Here is a 14460-nt window from a genome sequence, read left to right as displayed (position 1 = left end):
AGGTAGTGGTGGGCACAGACCACACTGGTGATGATGAGTTAGCTGTACAATGAAGGCATGTAGTAAAGATAACTGCACAGCTATACATGGTGAAAAATTATATATTGCCATGGGGGGAAAAATAACATGGAAAAGCTTTTGAGGAAATTTGCAGTTTCTGCAAAATAGTTCGGGTTTCCTCAACCAATTATTAGACAGGTTCTAAGGAAAAATCTATGAATGACTGAGGCGGCGAACTCTGAACTGCATTTTTTGCGGCCGTTTACTTAATTTTGAGTGCTAACAGATCAAGCAGTCTTTGTTTAAAACTTAATCATCAAATAACTTATTCTCTAAAGAACACTTGTTTTGCATTTCTTCTTGTTTTTGTTCAAAATATAAAGGCTGTCCATCTTCTGGGTTTACAGGATCAATACTTGGACACCTAAAATGGTTTAAAATGCACATTTAATTTCATTTTTATATTTTCAAAAATTTACTCTGACTTTTAAAAAATGTAAATTGTTTTATGATTCTTTTTTGTGTGAATCTGACAGATTAAATTTAAATTCAGAAAATGACTTTTATTATTCATTACTTTTATTATTTGTTTACTTAAATATGTTATAACACCTATAATATTTCAAAGAAATGCTAAATTTGGTGAATCTAACAGTGTCTTTAAGAAAATTGTAATAATTTTATAAACATGGATTTTATGGGTTTAACACACAAGTTGAATTTTTCAAACGGAAAATGAAAAAGAGGAGTCACTCCTTCCAAGGATTTTAAAGTAAAAGAATAAAAACTGTGTCCTGAACGAGCAGATGTTTTTGTGTGATTATCTGGCTTAAAACAGGTTTCCAGTTTCTATTAAAGGATCTAAAAACTAAACATTAGTGAAGTTTCTGCTCTTGATCTCATGCCTGGTTGTCTCTGTGTTTAAGGGTTTGTTTGCAAAGCTGAAGTTGGTGGGAGACCCCCGAGCAGTTGAGCGCTTCTGTGACGAGGGCGACGACCCAAGTGACGTGAGGACCGTCTTTCTTGAGTGATTTAAACCGAAGTGTTTGAATGTGTTTGTGCGACACATTTTTCTTTGTGTTCATGTTCAGGCTTCTGGTGAAGGCAGTGGTGAAACCAACAGGAAGCTGGAGGAAAACACTGTGCAGGTCTGTGTGAGAATCTAATTTCCCCAAGTTTCTGCTTGAACTCTCCAAGTCCGTTCAAACTTGATGCTAACATCTAAAAAAAGGGGTGTTTTACATTGTGATGGTGGAAATAAATTGGATATGTAGTGTGTGGAAAGTATGTCCTGGCCCAAAATTAGTTAACAAAGTTTGAGAACATCAAATCCAGCACGGACCGAGGAGCCTCCTAAATGTCTCAGAACATTTGCATTTACATTGTTTATTAAGAGGAACTACTCTGTGGGGCGAATTAATTATTTTACATGGGGCAGCACCCCACCTGCCCTTATGGACCGGTTGTGCCTGCTGCATATATACCAACATTTGGCACTACAGAGCACTCTTTTCTTTATTTATTTATTTATTTATTTATTTATTTATTTATTTATTTATTTATTTATTTATTTATTTATTTATTTATTTATTTACAACTAATAGGGTTTAAATTTTTTTCTCCTCAGACAACTCCCCTACCACATCCATTTCCAAAGCCACTCGTGATTCCCTCAAAAGGTAAGAAAGAAAAAAAGAATTTGCAGCAAGGTGTTGAATGCTGTGACCATAGAATGGAAAAGTAAAAATGCAAGTTTAGATAACATGCTACTTTTGTAGTGAATCTGTGCAGTGATCTGTCTGGACTTGAAAGTGAGAGATCTTAAACTCCCCCTGGTGGATAGTAAGAGAAGTTCACGTCTTTCAGATAAATGCTGCCACAAGTATTCCAGTTTGTGAGAGGGGGTTACAACTATATAGCGGCACAGAAACATTTTATTTACAAATTAATGAAAGTATATCAGCAACAGAAGACCTGCTCATCCAGCCTTACATGTTTGAGCCAGAGTTTGATCCAGAACCCTGTAGTTAGTAAGATCTCGTTTAGATGTTCCGTTTCAAATAATTTGACATAATAGTTCAGAAAACGTCAAAAATATGACTCAGACAGAATATAAATATATTTTTAAAGCACCAGGAGAAACTAAATTCAACTTTTATGCCTCCTAGAGACTTCAAGTACACAAAATATATTTAATGGCTAAAAAAGTGGATTTTGTATGATATGTCCCTTTTTAAATTTATTTTAAAAATTGGTTTAGGAAATGTTCCTCAGAAGATGACATTTAACAATTAAGTTTGTAGCAGTTGCCCTTATTTCTGTTTTATCTAATTTAAAACTTGCATCCTAACATCTAATAAAAATTTCCAAAAAAAGTAAACACATTAAAAGTTAGTTTATTTATGCTCCTCTACCAAAAAAAAAAAAAAAAAAAAGAAAAGAAAAAGGAAATTTGCTCGACCCTATCTTTACAGCCATAGAAAGAAAAACAAAAACTCCACCTTCTTTCAGTTCCAGGATTTTCCCTCTCAGGACAATAAAAATGATCTGGTCTTTGTCATGTTTTTAAATTGTTCTAATCAAACCTCAAATGAAGAAAAACGCACAACAAATTCCATTGTCATTATTTATTAAACAAAAACAAACAGAAAATCTGTGTTTTCAACCTTGCTGCTTCCACAGGATGATCAGCCAGGAGCTACTGATTAAATGTATTGATTAATTGATCATCATCTGTGGCAGTGGGACAAGTCCATCACAGGGCCACATGGAGACAAACAACAATTCACTCTCTCAAGCTCACCTAGGGACAGTTTAGAGTTAACAATTAGCCTAACAGTCATGTTTTTGGTGTGTGGGAGGAAGCCGGAGTACCAGGAGAAAACCCACACATGCATGGAGAGAACATGCAAACTCTACTCAGAATGGTCTCCAGGCCAGGAGGAAACTGAGCCTCCATGCCACACAATTCCAGAGAAGTTGGGAGGGTTTTATAAAACATAAATAGAAACAGAGTACAATGATTTGCAAATCCTTTTCAACCTTTATTCAATTGAATACACTACAAAGTCAAGATATTTACTGTTCAAACAGATAAACTTTGTTATTATTATTATTATTATTTTTTGCTAATATTTATTTATTTTGAACTTCATGCCTGCAACACATTCAAAAAAGCTGAGACAGGCAACAAAAGACTGGGGAAGTTGAAGAGTGCTGTTATGAGCGTTCCTGGTGCTATCCCTGTTCCACTGATGGTGATCAGAGGGTTTGGTGACTCTCGTGTGTGGCAGCCTCACCTCTGTCAGTGTGCCCTAAGACAGCTGTGGCTACAGTGTAGCTTACCACCATCAGTGTGTGAATGAGGGCTTGATAAAGCTCTATTTAAGTTCTGTCCATTTACCATTCCACAGGTGAACAGGTTCCATGTTGAAAAGTATTTGCAAATCATATTCGGTTTTTATTTATGTTTTACACAACGACCCAACTTCATTGGCAGTGGGGTTGTAGAAGGCATGCAGCAGAAAGCATCTTCTCTCTAAGAACATGGCAGTGCAACTTGGGTTTGGAAATTTTCATCGGAAGCAACCATAATACAAAACAAGACCAAAGTAAAGATGTTTACCCATAATGCACAGCAGTGTGTTTGGAGAAAACAAAAAAACTCGCACTGTATCTACTGTTAAGCATGGGTGGTGGAGGGTTGATTAGTTTGGACTGCTTGCAATCATTGAATCAAACATGAGCTCCTCCGTAGACCAAAGGGTTCTCCAGTCAAATGTGAGAACATCTGTCCAACATCTGAAGCTTTATCCAAACTGGATCAGTCTTTCCAAACAGCACACAGCAGCTAATCTACAACAGAATTTCTCAAAAAGAAAAGAATCAAGGTGCTACAATGGTAAAGTCTTAAGTCCAGAACCTGACCCCGGTTGAAACAATGGGACCTTCACAGAGCTGAGCAGAAATGGTCTGCAAACGACTGAAGTTCTGGTGGAAAGAAGAGTGGGCCGGAATTTCCTCCACTGCCATGTGAGAGACTATTGAAGCTCTACAGAAAACCACTACTTAGAGTTGTTGCAGTTAAAGGAGGTTCTACAAGATTCTGGATTAGGAGTTGTATATTTAACTCACTTTAATATTTTAGAGGAATTTTCTAAAATAAATAAAGACATGATGGAATTTGCTGTTGTGTGCACTTCAGGTTGAATAGTTTTGGACCAGATCATTTTTATTATTGGGGCAGGGGGCATTTTCCCCTTCAGTGTCCTACATCTAAGATATTTTATTTCCTGTTTTTAAATACGTCTATTTTAAATTTACAATTAAATTACTCTAATTTTGATTGCCTGTCTTGCAGATAGAAAAGTCACTTTGTCCCAGCTGGTGGTAGACCCTCTTTCTCAACGAATCAAGATCTCTGATGCTTCTTCCTACGAATTCACCTCTGCATCAAATGTGGTCCACAAGGCTCTGACATACGTCCCCAATCCTTTCTACGGCAATTTCACCATTTTTTCCCGCTTTCTGATCGACCCGTCAGCTGCCGCCGTCCTCTTCTCCATTACAGATAAGTCAGAGAAGCTCATGCACATCGGTTTAAAACTCGGTGCAGTGCACTCTGGTAGACGAAAGGTGCAGTTCTTCTACACTGAACCCGGATCCGAGGCTTCCAATGAAGCAGCTAGCTTTGACATACCGAGCAGGGCGTACAGGTTTTATATTTTAGGGCTGATTGTGGCTGAGGATCAGGTGACTTTGTACACGGACTGTTCTGAGGATCCACAGGTGGTGAAGCTTGGGCATTCGCTTAATCCAGTGATTCTCGACGAGAAGGCCAAGCTATTTTTGGGTCAGGCAGGGCATGCTGACCCGGACAAATTTGAGGTAATGTATAAGTAACCAAAATTCATTATGTTAAGACAATGCACTGTGTGTCTAAAACATTCATATTAGTTTTAATTTCAAGCAGTTTCTTTTAATCCAAATTCACACATCTTGTTTTATTGTAAGATGTAAACAATTAAGTTCTGACTCAATGGCTTTAATTTTTGACAAGGAAGTGACTGCATAAAATAAGGGGCTTATGTGCCCTAATTTGGCTTTTAAAAAAGTAACAACCAGTCACACCTAAAAGGTAGCAGAAATGGTTTGATTCATTTTATTTTCTGACTAAAATGAAGCCAGAAATCTCTCCATTTATAGCCTTTCTTTGTTTAGAGCCGATGTCTTCAACCCTGACCCTCATGACCCACTGTCCTGCTTGTTTTAACTGTTTCTCTGCTGTAATACACATGATTCAAATAATTAAATTACTTACTCAGTTTAGCAGAAACCTGTCAATCACTCATTTATTGTAGGCAGGTGTGTTGTAGCAGGGCATCATCTAAAAGATGCAAGACAGTGGGTCACACGGAACAGGCTTGAAGACCTCCGGTTTAGAGAATTTTAGGGCTGCAACTAACAATTATGCTTGATAGTCTATTAATCTATCGATTATTTTTTCATTTAATTGATTTGTTGATTAGTCGCCGTTATTTCTGTCACAATGTCCAACTATTCTTCCTCTGGTTAAAGTGACATTCAGGTGCATAAAAGTAAAAAATTAACCCATCCTGTTTGACATTTTGCTGAATCTAAAGGTCCAAAAGTTCAAGTAAGACTTGAACGAAAAAAGAAAATCAACAGGAGGGCTAGACAGGATAAATTATTACTATAATTCAGTGAAAGGATGGCACCCAGTATCTAAAAACTTTAGAGTACTTGATTACTAGACGTCTCACAATGGAATATGCCTCCTATTCCTCAGAAGCATTTATCTCATTACACCAGTTCTGATTAGCTGGTGACTGCGACGCATGCGTCACCTACCCTTTAAGCAGCATCATTCAATAAAAGCACCTCTTTTTGCTTCGCCCCAACAACGAGAAATGACTGGTGAGACATCACACTTATGCTACTCTGAGAACCGGGGTTACTACACAAGTAACATAAAGTTCTCGTTCATAGCATTTGTTTTGATGTCTCACTATGGGATATGGAGACTCCTGAATTGCCAGACAGCATGTCTCTATCGACCCCCAGCACTTAATGGTGCTCTTCTTGTTCCAGTGAAAACCAGAATTTAAAACAGTAGAGGCCACACTTGGAACAACTGATATGATAGAGACTTCTTTTAAAAGGGCCCAGGACACAGCCAGGCTACAGCTGGAGTAGGTACATAGGCCCACAGGTACCTGAAGGCCCTGGCTCATATAGGACAGCGCAGTTGCTCCCACAATCCAGTGGGAGAGCCAATGTTTTATGATGGGCTTGCCCCTTTGAGGTTTTGCCCAGGCTATGAGGAGCTGATTGCTTCTTCGGAAGCTGTCAGTCCTGTCCAAATTGGCACGTAGAGTCCTGGGTGTGGGTGGAAAACTGTTCCCCCTACCTGAGACAACATGTCCTCCTATAGTGGGAGCTGCCGTGGTTGTCCACTCAAGAGCTGATATACCTCCACCAGCCAATGCATCGCTGGCTAAGGTGCAGTGATCAGAATCAGTGTGTGGAGGTGCTGCCTCACTCTAGACAGAGTTGGACCTATCAGAACCAAAGTGGGAAATGTGTGTAGAAGAACGTGGGGCCAGGCGTGTTTGAGTGTGTCCACTCCAAGAAGTCACATCATGATCGCGTATGGAGAAGAACAGTGGACACTGAGCATTGTTCCTGGAGGCAAACAGGTCTACCGTCACCCGCCCAAAGCAGAACCGTTCAACTATGGTTGGGTGTAGAGTCTAGTCTCCGTCCAATGGAGCGCCCTTGGACATCGTGTCTGCACCATGGTTTAGGATTCCATCGACAAGGGTGACCCTGAGTGACAGGATATGCATGCTGCTCCATATTATCAGTTTGTGTGCCAGAGTGTGCAACTGAAGTGAGCGCAGCCCCCTCCCCTGGCGGTTGATATAATCCACTGTAGTCATGTCTGTCCTCACAAGAACGTGATGGCCACACAGGAACGGGAGGAAGCACTTAAGCGTGAGAAACACCACTAAGAGCTCCAGAAAATTTATGTGGGACTGCTGGAGGTTTTGTCTCCAGACACCTCATACAGATCAGCCCTCGTAAATTCCGCCCTATCCTGACAGTCTTGCATCTGTTGTGACCACCTTCTGTGACACAACATGGCCTTGAACTGGAAAATCTGGGTGGAGCCAAGGGTGCAGCGTAGTGAGGCACTCTGTTGTGACCATTACTCTCCATGCATCATGAGGCATGGGGTTTAGTCTGGGATGAAGTGGGATGAAGACTTCATCATTGTTGTCATCATCATCTTCGGACACGAGGAGCTTTGAGATTACCTCGTTATCTTCCTCGTAGTCCAACTCCAGAATACACTCAGCGGTGAGGACGCCACGGCTGGATCCAGTTGGGAGCCCCAGTTGGTTGTAGCCCCTGGTCCGGCATCCACATTTTCCACCCACTCATCGTCATTGCCAGGACGCGGCCCGCTTGTCAACGGGTACATAGTGAACCTGGGGCAGTTCGCGCACGAGCCCGGGATATCAATTGCCAGGTGGGCGTGTTCTAGCCCGAGGCACGTTGAGCACACCTGGTGTGGATCCTTGCTCGAAATTTGGTTCCCACAGCTGCAAACACAAACCTCCGAGTCTCTTCCTCCTCTGGTACGAAAAGTAGTGGAATCCATTTCGGTCACTGGTTTGCTAATCCAAATTTTCACAAACTAACCAGGTATATATAGCCTGGAACAGAAAACTGTATCAGCTGGTGTGTGAATACAGAAACACTCACAAGGCGATATGTGCTCCAGACTATGATGAAGACTGAAGCCACCGCAGCTAGCACACGTAGACAGTAAAGTTTATTTTTCCAGTCAGTGGACAGTTAAGCTAGTCTGCAAGAGATATGTGCCTCGAAGTGAGAAGAGGTTTTTGAATAATGCTGCATCGTGGCATGAGCTACTTAAAGGGTAGTTGACACATGCGTCGCTATCACCAGCCAATCAGGATTGGCGTAATGAGATAAATGCTTCTGAGGAATATGCAGGTGGCTGTATCCCATTGTGAGGCATTAAAACAAATTCTATGAATAAGAACCAGGTCGATCTTTGAGTTTCTGATTCTAGTGGTCACTCTGTAATTTTAGGGTACATTCTCAGCGTTTGAATTGGTGGGAGATGCTCAGGGATTTAAACGCATCTGTGACAATGAGGATTACACCGTGGTGAGTGTTAGTTTAAATTATTCAGGAAATATTCCTCTGTAGAAAATATGTTTTTGTTGGCCTCTTACACCTCTTGTAACTTTATTTTGACACCTTACTGACAGTTATAAAAAGTAGATAATTCAGATATAGGCCTTTTCAAATTTTGTATAATCAGGAACATGCTTACAATTTTAAATGGCATTCAGTGTTGCACTACTGAACTTATTATTATTATTTTTTTTTTGTGCATGTAATTTTTTTGTTTGTTTTTCAGGAAATTGTTAATTCTCCTGAGCTGCAATATATAACTCGATCAGAAGCCAGAATCACAGGTAAAATAAAATGATTGAATGCATAAAAGTGTCTTATCATGCAGCTCCTACTCCAACAGAGAAGTCATGTAGTGTCACTGCAGAAATCTGTACATGAAGCTGCTTGTCTAGACTTGAAACTGAGCTGAGCTTTGCTGCTGTGGTCCAGTTTGTTAGTAAAAGTGAGAAATCTAGCTTCCTTTTTTAATTGGGCCTTCCCCCAGAAATTATTTGGCTCTTTTAGAAGATGGTACTATTTAATGGTTGAACAGAGGGAACATGGATGTTGATGCTTCCTCTGGCAGTTCAGAAGTCACAGATGGAGATGCTCTCTTACTACACTCAAACACACTTTCAGAGAACATTAATCAGTGCAGAATCAAAAAAGACGTGGAAAAAAACTCAGCTCTGACATATCGCAATCACTCAATTTTTTATTTTTATTAACTTATTTAACCAGGTAAATCCCACTGAGATCACATATTTATTTTGCAAGCGAGGCCTGGGCCTGAAGGCAACCTATTGTATAGGTTTTTGGTCCATGGGGGAAACCGGAGTACGTGGAGAAAACCCACGCGAACATACAAACTCTGCACAGAAAGACCCCAGGTCCAAACGGGATTGAAGCCAGGACTTTCTTGCTGTGAGGCATCGGTGCTAACCACTGATCCATGATTCTGCTGACTTTAAGCTGCTGATGAGAGCAGTAGGAGTCGCAGAATGACTTAGGTAGGTCCTTAATATGCTGCTCAGATTAAAGTACGTCCTTCTAAATATTTGGACTCTTTATCACGATTGTACACTGCATTGCACGGTTGTACACTTTTATCCAGACTCTGTGATGATAGTGTGTATTTATTTCCTCCTCTATGACAAGGAGCTTACTGGTCTCAAAAAAAAAAAAAAAAAGGACAGGGTTGTTTCTGTCCCTCCTCTCTACCTCTATTTATTTTCTGAATGGACCAAGATGGTCAGAACATGCGTCAGTAACATGAGGTGTCTTCTGAAAGAGCCTTAAGACATTCTGTTAGGCCATAAAAGATCAGTGGGTTTTACATTTCAGATCAAACCATAACATCCCCCTCGTGCTCTGCCCCTTTACTGCCCAGCCCCTGTAATACCTTATACCGCGATATTCTATAAAGTCTTTATGTCTGTATGAAAAAGACCAATACCGCCCAACTTTAGGTCTGAAAGCTTAGGCTGGATAGCTAGGCTTCAGGAAGTCAGAGCAGCTGTTCAGTTCATAGGCCACAGCTCATAAAGGCAAACCAACATCATGCCAAATGTTAGCACATTGGATTGTGGAGACCAGAGGTCTCTGTTAAAGGTGTAAGGTACAGGGGTCAGATTTATAAAGGATTACGTGGAAACCATACTAAAAGTGAACGTACGGCCAAAAGGCGGAAATGGCGTACGCCAAAAAAAATTCAGATTTATAAAACGGTGCGTACGCATGTTTCTGCGCATCTTTCCTTTATAAATCACAGCTGACGAAGTCCCGCCTCAGGTTCTACCCTCTACACGCCCACACTCAACCATAAACAGTCAATGTAAAGTACCTCATGAATGTTAAGATGTATTTAAATCAGTCAGCTGATCAATGCCAACAAAAGTGATTGGTTCAGACACGCTCCGTCGTGTGTCTGGAGGTTGACGGGTGCTGACTGACAGCTGCTCACGTGAACAGATTGTCTGTAATTGACACAGATTTTCCCTCATTTAGCTTTAAAGTAATCTAACGATTTTTATAAAAAAAACTCAGCTTCAAATTGATTTCCTCCCAGAGCCTGCAGGACGATAAAAACAATAAAAATAAAATTAAATAAGGCAAATAAAATTAGAAATAAGTTCACTGCTCTTCCCCTCGTCCTCTCCCCCTCCTGCCTGCTCTGTTATCCGTGGCAGACCCCCCCCCAACCGCCCCGCGCACGTGCGCACGCACACACACACACACACACACACCGTGCATGCGTGATAAATATGGACTTTGAACATGAAGTTTTTTAACATCCACATTGGCGAGGTGGATGCGCCCTGCGCGTGTCTCCAAAGCGTGACTTTTGCTGTCCTGCTGTTCTTGTCCGGGAGGGGTCTGTGGATCAGGGTGGTCTGAGGAGGAAGCAGTGATCATTACACAGTGTGGCTCTAATTCCTCACTTCACAATCTGTCGCAGTTTCCCATCTCCAAAATGAGCGTACGCCTGGGTCAGAGCTGGCACATTTTCACGTCAAGTTTGGATTTTATAAAACGCTCTCTGGTTTCATTTAAAAGAGTCGATCATCAGATATTGTTCAAGATTAACCTTCAGGGTGGATATAGCTCACTAGCAGCCTCGCACCGAGGACCTATCCACGTCATCATTTACCCAGAATGCTTTGCATGTAAATAAAATGGCCCCGTCCGTGTTAAAATATATTTTAAATAATTTACAGAACCAAACAGCCTACAGTATTTTTACAGTCTTTATTTGATAAACATATATTTTAACTGTAGTCTAATGTTACAGCTAATCGGGGATCCCTTTTAATAAGGTGTTTCACCAACACATCCTGTCATGGATGGACATGGAAAAACACATTTGAACGAATTGGTTAGTTGTGGTATTGTGATGTGGGCGGAGGCTTGCACTGCTGAACTGATCTGTCTCACACAAATGGGATGTCTTTAGGTCTTTTGTTGATTTGTAGTCATGTCAGATTATTTTCTATAATGAAACACCTCACTCTGTTTTTAAATAATCAGGTTTATAGTAAGTAATTCAGTGTTTTACATTAAAACAATTTGTGTTTTTGAGCTTCTGTCACAAACCACCATTCCCAGTTGGTGCTTCTGAATTACATTCTCCTTCAGGCTCCACAGGTCAGAAGGGTGACAAAGGTGACAAAGGTGAGAAGGGTGACCAAGGTCCTGCAGGACCAAAGGGAGATTCAGGTACCAACTTGGGTTCTAGTTCCTCCTCACAACATGCAGAACAAGGACAGCGAGTAAGAAATCTCTCATTTCAGTTTTTGCATCAAAAATGTAGATAAACCTAAAAATAACCTTATTCTTTTTTCTTTTCAGGGAGAAAAGGGAGCAAAGGTATGTCAACTACAAACAGCATTTGTGTTGATTTTATTTCTTTATTGATGAGCAACCAGTGAGTGTCCTGAGGCATTTAAATAAGTGTGTTTTAATTGTTTCACACCACAAACATATTTAAAGAAAACATTCTAATTGAGAACAATACATTTAAATAGTCTTGAATGACACAAATGTACAAATAAATAAAAACAAAATCAGTCTGTAAATGAAAATCCAAATTTAATGTGTCTGTGGTGCCACCTGGTGGTAATGTTCAGACTTGTTTTCCTGTCCACCCAGTTTGAATCTGCTTTCATTTAAACAGTAAGCAGTTTTTTTTATTTATTAATACAACATTTTAACAGTTTCCAGAATTTACTAAATTTTCTGTGATGAACAAAAAAAAGTGCTGAAATCCTCACATTTTTCTCACTGTTAAACCATTTTCTACCATTTTTTTCCAGAGTGATAAACCCATCCTCCCAAAACAGAGCAGTTAAAATATATATTTTTGTCTTTTTGACCAGGGTGATTCTGGCTTCGGATATCCCGGCAAAAAAGGTGAACGTGGTGCCCAGGGCCCCCCCGGCCCCCCTGGCCCACCAGGACCTGCAGCTGAGGTGCTCCAACTCCCAGATGGTTCTGCTGTGCACAAGGTGGCTGGGCCCCCTGGCCCACCAGGATCGCCAGGGTTGGACGGTGCTGCAGGGGAGGATGGAGAGCCTGTAAGTACAGAGATGCTGAGACGTTTCAAGGTGTATATTTGGAAAGATTTGAGTTACTGAGTGATTGGTCTGTTTCAGGGGGATCCAGGAGAAGATGGAAAAACTGTGAGTGACTTAGTTTTTAAACATCACTGTTTTTACTGGATATATTGATTTAATTTGCTCTGGATTTCAGGGTCCTGCTGGGCCACAAGGTGCTCCAGGAAGTCCAGGAACCCCTGGTGCCAAAGGCCAAAAGGTGCAAAACATTGTTTACTATAAACATACAAAAGCCTTGATTTATTGAAATAATTTGGGGTCTCTGAATTATTCCAGGGTGAGGCTGGAGACGGTCAACCTGGTCCTAGAGGCCCTCCAGGTCCACCAGGACCTCCTGGAACTGGCACTGGGGATCGTTCCGTAAGTACACACACGAAGGGCTAACTTTGTAATGACTACGTTTTTAAAAGTCCAAATTCTTTCTTCTTTTTCAGACTTTTGTTGACATGGAGGGATCAGGATTCCCAGATTTGGAAAAAATCCGGGTATGTTGTTTATCATGAACAAAGCTTTTAAGAGTTATTCAGGTTAATATTTGTGGGTTTTTCTGGCTAGGGTCCACGTGGTCCACCGGGCCTCCCAGGTCCTCCTGGTCTTCCTGGAATACCTGGTACTTCAGTGGCACTAGGACCTGATGGTCCAATAGCGTTTGGGCCTTCTGGTCCCCCAGGACAAGATGGAGCCCCTGGTCTCCCAGTGAGTATTGTGTTTTCTGTAAGATGGAATTTTGTTTTGGATGTTTTTTAATCAGGGAGATGAAATATTTAATAAAATGTATTCACTTCATTTTTTGAGCCTTTTACTCTGGATTCTTTTGATAAAAGACTATAAAAATATTTCATAAATACTGCATGTTCATTATGTTGGGGACATGATACTGCTGAGTTGTGAAACCCTCTAAATATTTTGTATCTCCTGTCCAGGGCCTACCTGGTCCCCCTGGTCTTCCTGGTCCACCTGGGCCCAGAGGAGAAAAGGTAAAAAGTCTGAGTCTGACTCACATCCAGTCTCAAACTTCAGTGAGGTGTCTCTGTGCACAGTGTTTACATCAGACAAGAATTAGTCACTTCAGTTTAAATCTCTTATTTCAGCCTCACACACATGCGCGCACACACACACACACACACACACACACACACACACACACACACACACACACACACACACACACACTTTATACAGTCATATAAAAAAGTTTGGGCACCTTTGTTAATTTTCCTGATTTACCTTTATAAATCATTGATTGTTTGGATTAAAAATATCAGTTAAATTTATCATTTAGGGGACAAACACAGTGATATTTGAGAAGTGAAATGAAGTTTATATGATTTACAGAAAGTGTGCAATAATTGGTAAAACAAAATTAGGCAGGTGCATAAATTTAGGCACCATAAAACAAACCTTAACTCAATATTTAGTAGATTCTCCTTTCACAGAAATAACAGCCTCTAAACACTTCCTATAGCTTCTAATGAGAGTCTGGATTGTGGCTGAAGGTATTTTAGACCATTCTTCTTTACAAAACATCTCTAGTCCATTCAGGTTTGATGGTTTCTGAGCATGGACAGCTCTCTTTAAGTGACACCACAGATTTTCAATAATATTCAGGTCTGGGGACTGAGATGACCGTTCCAGAACGTTGTACTTGTTCCTCTGCATGAATGTCTTAGTAGATTCTGAGCAGTGTTTAGGATGGTTGTCTTGTTGGAAGATCCAGCCCCGGCTTCAGCAGCTTCAGCTTTGTCACTGATTCCTGGACACTGGTCTCCAGAATCTGCTGATATTGGTTGGAATCCATGCGTCCCTCAACTTTAACAAGATTCCCAGTTGCTGTACTGGCCACACAGCCCACAGCATGATGGAGCCACCACCACATTTTACTGTAGGTAGCAGGTGTTTTTCTTGGAGTGCTGTGTTCTTTTTCCTCCATGAATAACGGACCTTGTTCTGCCCAAATAACTCTGTTTTAGTTTCATCAGTCCACAGCACCTTATTCCAAAATGAAGCTGGCTTGTCCAAATGTGCTTTAGCAAACCTCAAGCAGCTCTGTTTGTGATGTGGGCGGAGAAAAGGCTTCCTCTGCATCACTCTCCCATACAGCATCTCCTTGTGT

At 40.8% G+C, this 14460-nt stretch overlaps 1 protein-coding gene across 3 annotated transcripts in view; it reads left to right on the top strand.

The window, feature by feature from the left end:
* Positions 1 to 14460, top strand: part of LOC106527414 (collagen alpha-1(XVIII) chain) — a 79223-nt gene that overhangs the window by 24315 nt on the left and 40448 nt on the right. For all 3 annotated transcript variants that reach the window (XM_014022290.1, XM_014022289.1, XM_014022288.1), the window contains exons 3-17: positions 927 to 1007; positions 1092 to 1148; positions 1628 to 1679; positions 4361 to 4887; positions 8146 to 8223; positions 8480 to 8537; positions 11371 to 11504; positions 11584 to 11601; positions 12111 to 12308; positions 12387 to 12413; positions 12484 to 12546; positions 12624 to 12707; positions 12782 to 12832; positions 12903 to 13043; positions 13271 to 13324. In XM_014022290.1, the coding sequence (XP_013877744.1) occupies positions 927 to 1007; positions 1092 to 1148; positions 1628 to 1679; positions 4361 to 4887; positions 8146 to 8223; positions 8480 to 8537; positions 11371 to 11504; positions 11584 to 11601; positions 12111 to 12308; positions 12387 to 12413; positions 12484 to 12546; positions 12624 to 12707; positions 12782 to 12832; positions 12903 to 13043; positions 13271 to 13324 (1623 nt within the window). The remainder of the gene's footprint in view (positions 1 to 926; positions 1008 to 1091; positions 1149 to 1627; positions 1680 to 4360; positions 4888 to 8145; positions 8224 to 8479; positions 8538 to 11370; positions 11505 to 11583; positions 11602 to 12110; positions 12309 to 12386; positions 12414 to 12483; positions 12547 to 12623; positions 12708 to 12781; positions 12833 to 12902; positions 13044 to 13270; positions 13325 to 14460) is intronic.

This window comes from Austrofundulus limnaeus, unplaced genomic scaffold, assembly GCF_001266775.1.
Source record: "Austrofundulus limnaeus strain Quisiro unplaced genomic scaffold, Austrofundulus_limnaeus-1.0 Scaffold323, whole genome shotgun sequence".
NCBI lineage: Eukaryota > Metazoa > Chordata > Actinopteri > Cyprinodontiformes > Rivulidae > Austrofundulus > Austrofundulus limnaeus.
This window is presented reverse-complemented; position numbering and strand designations above follow the sequence as displayed.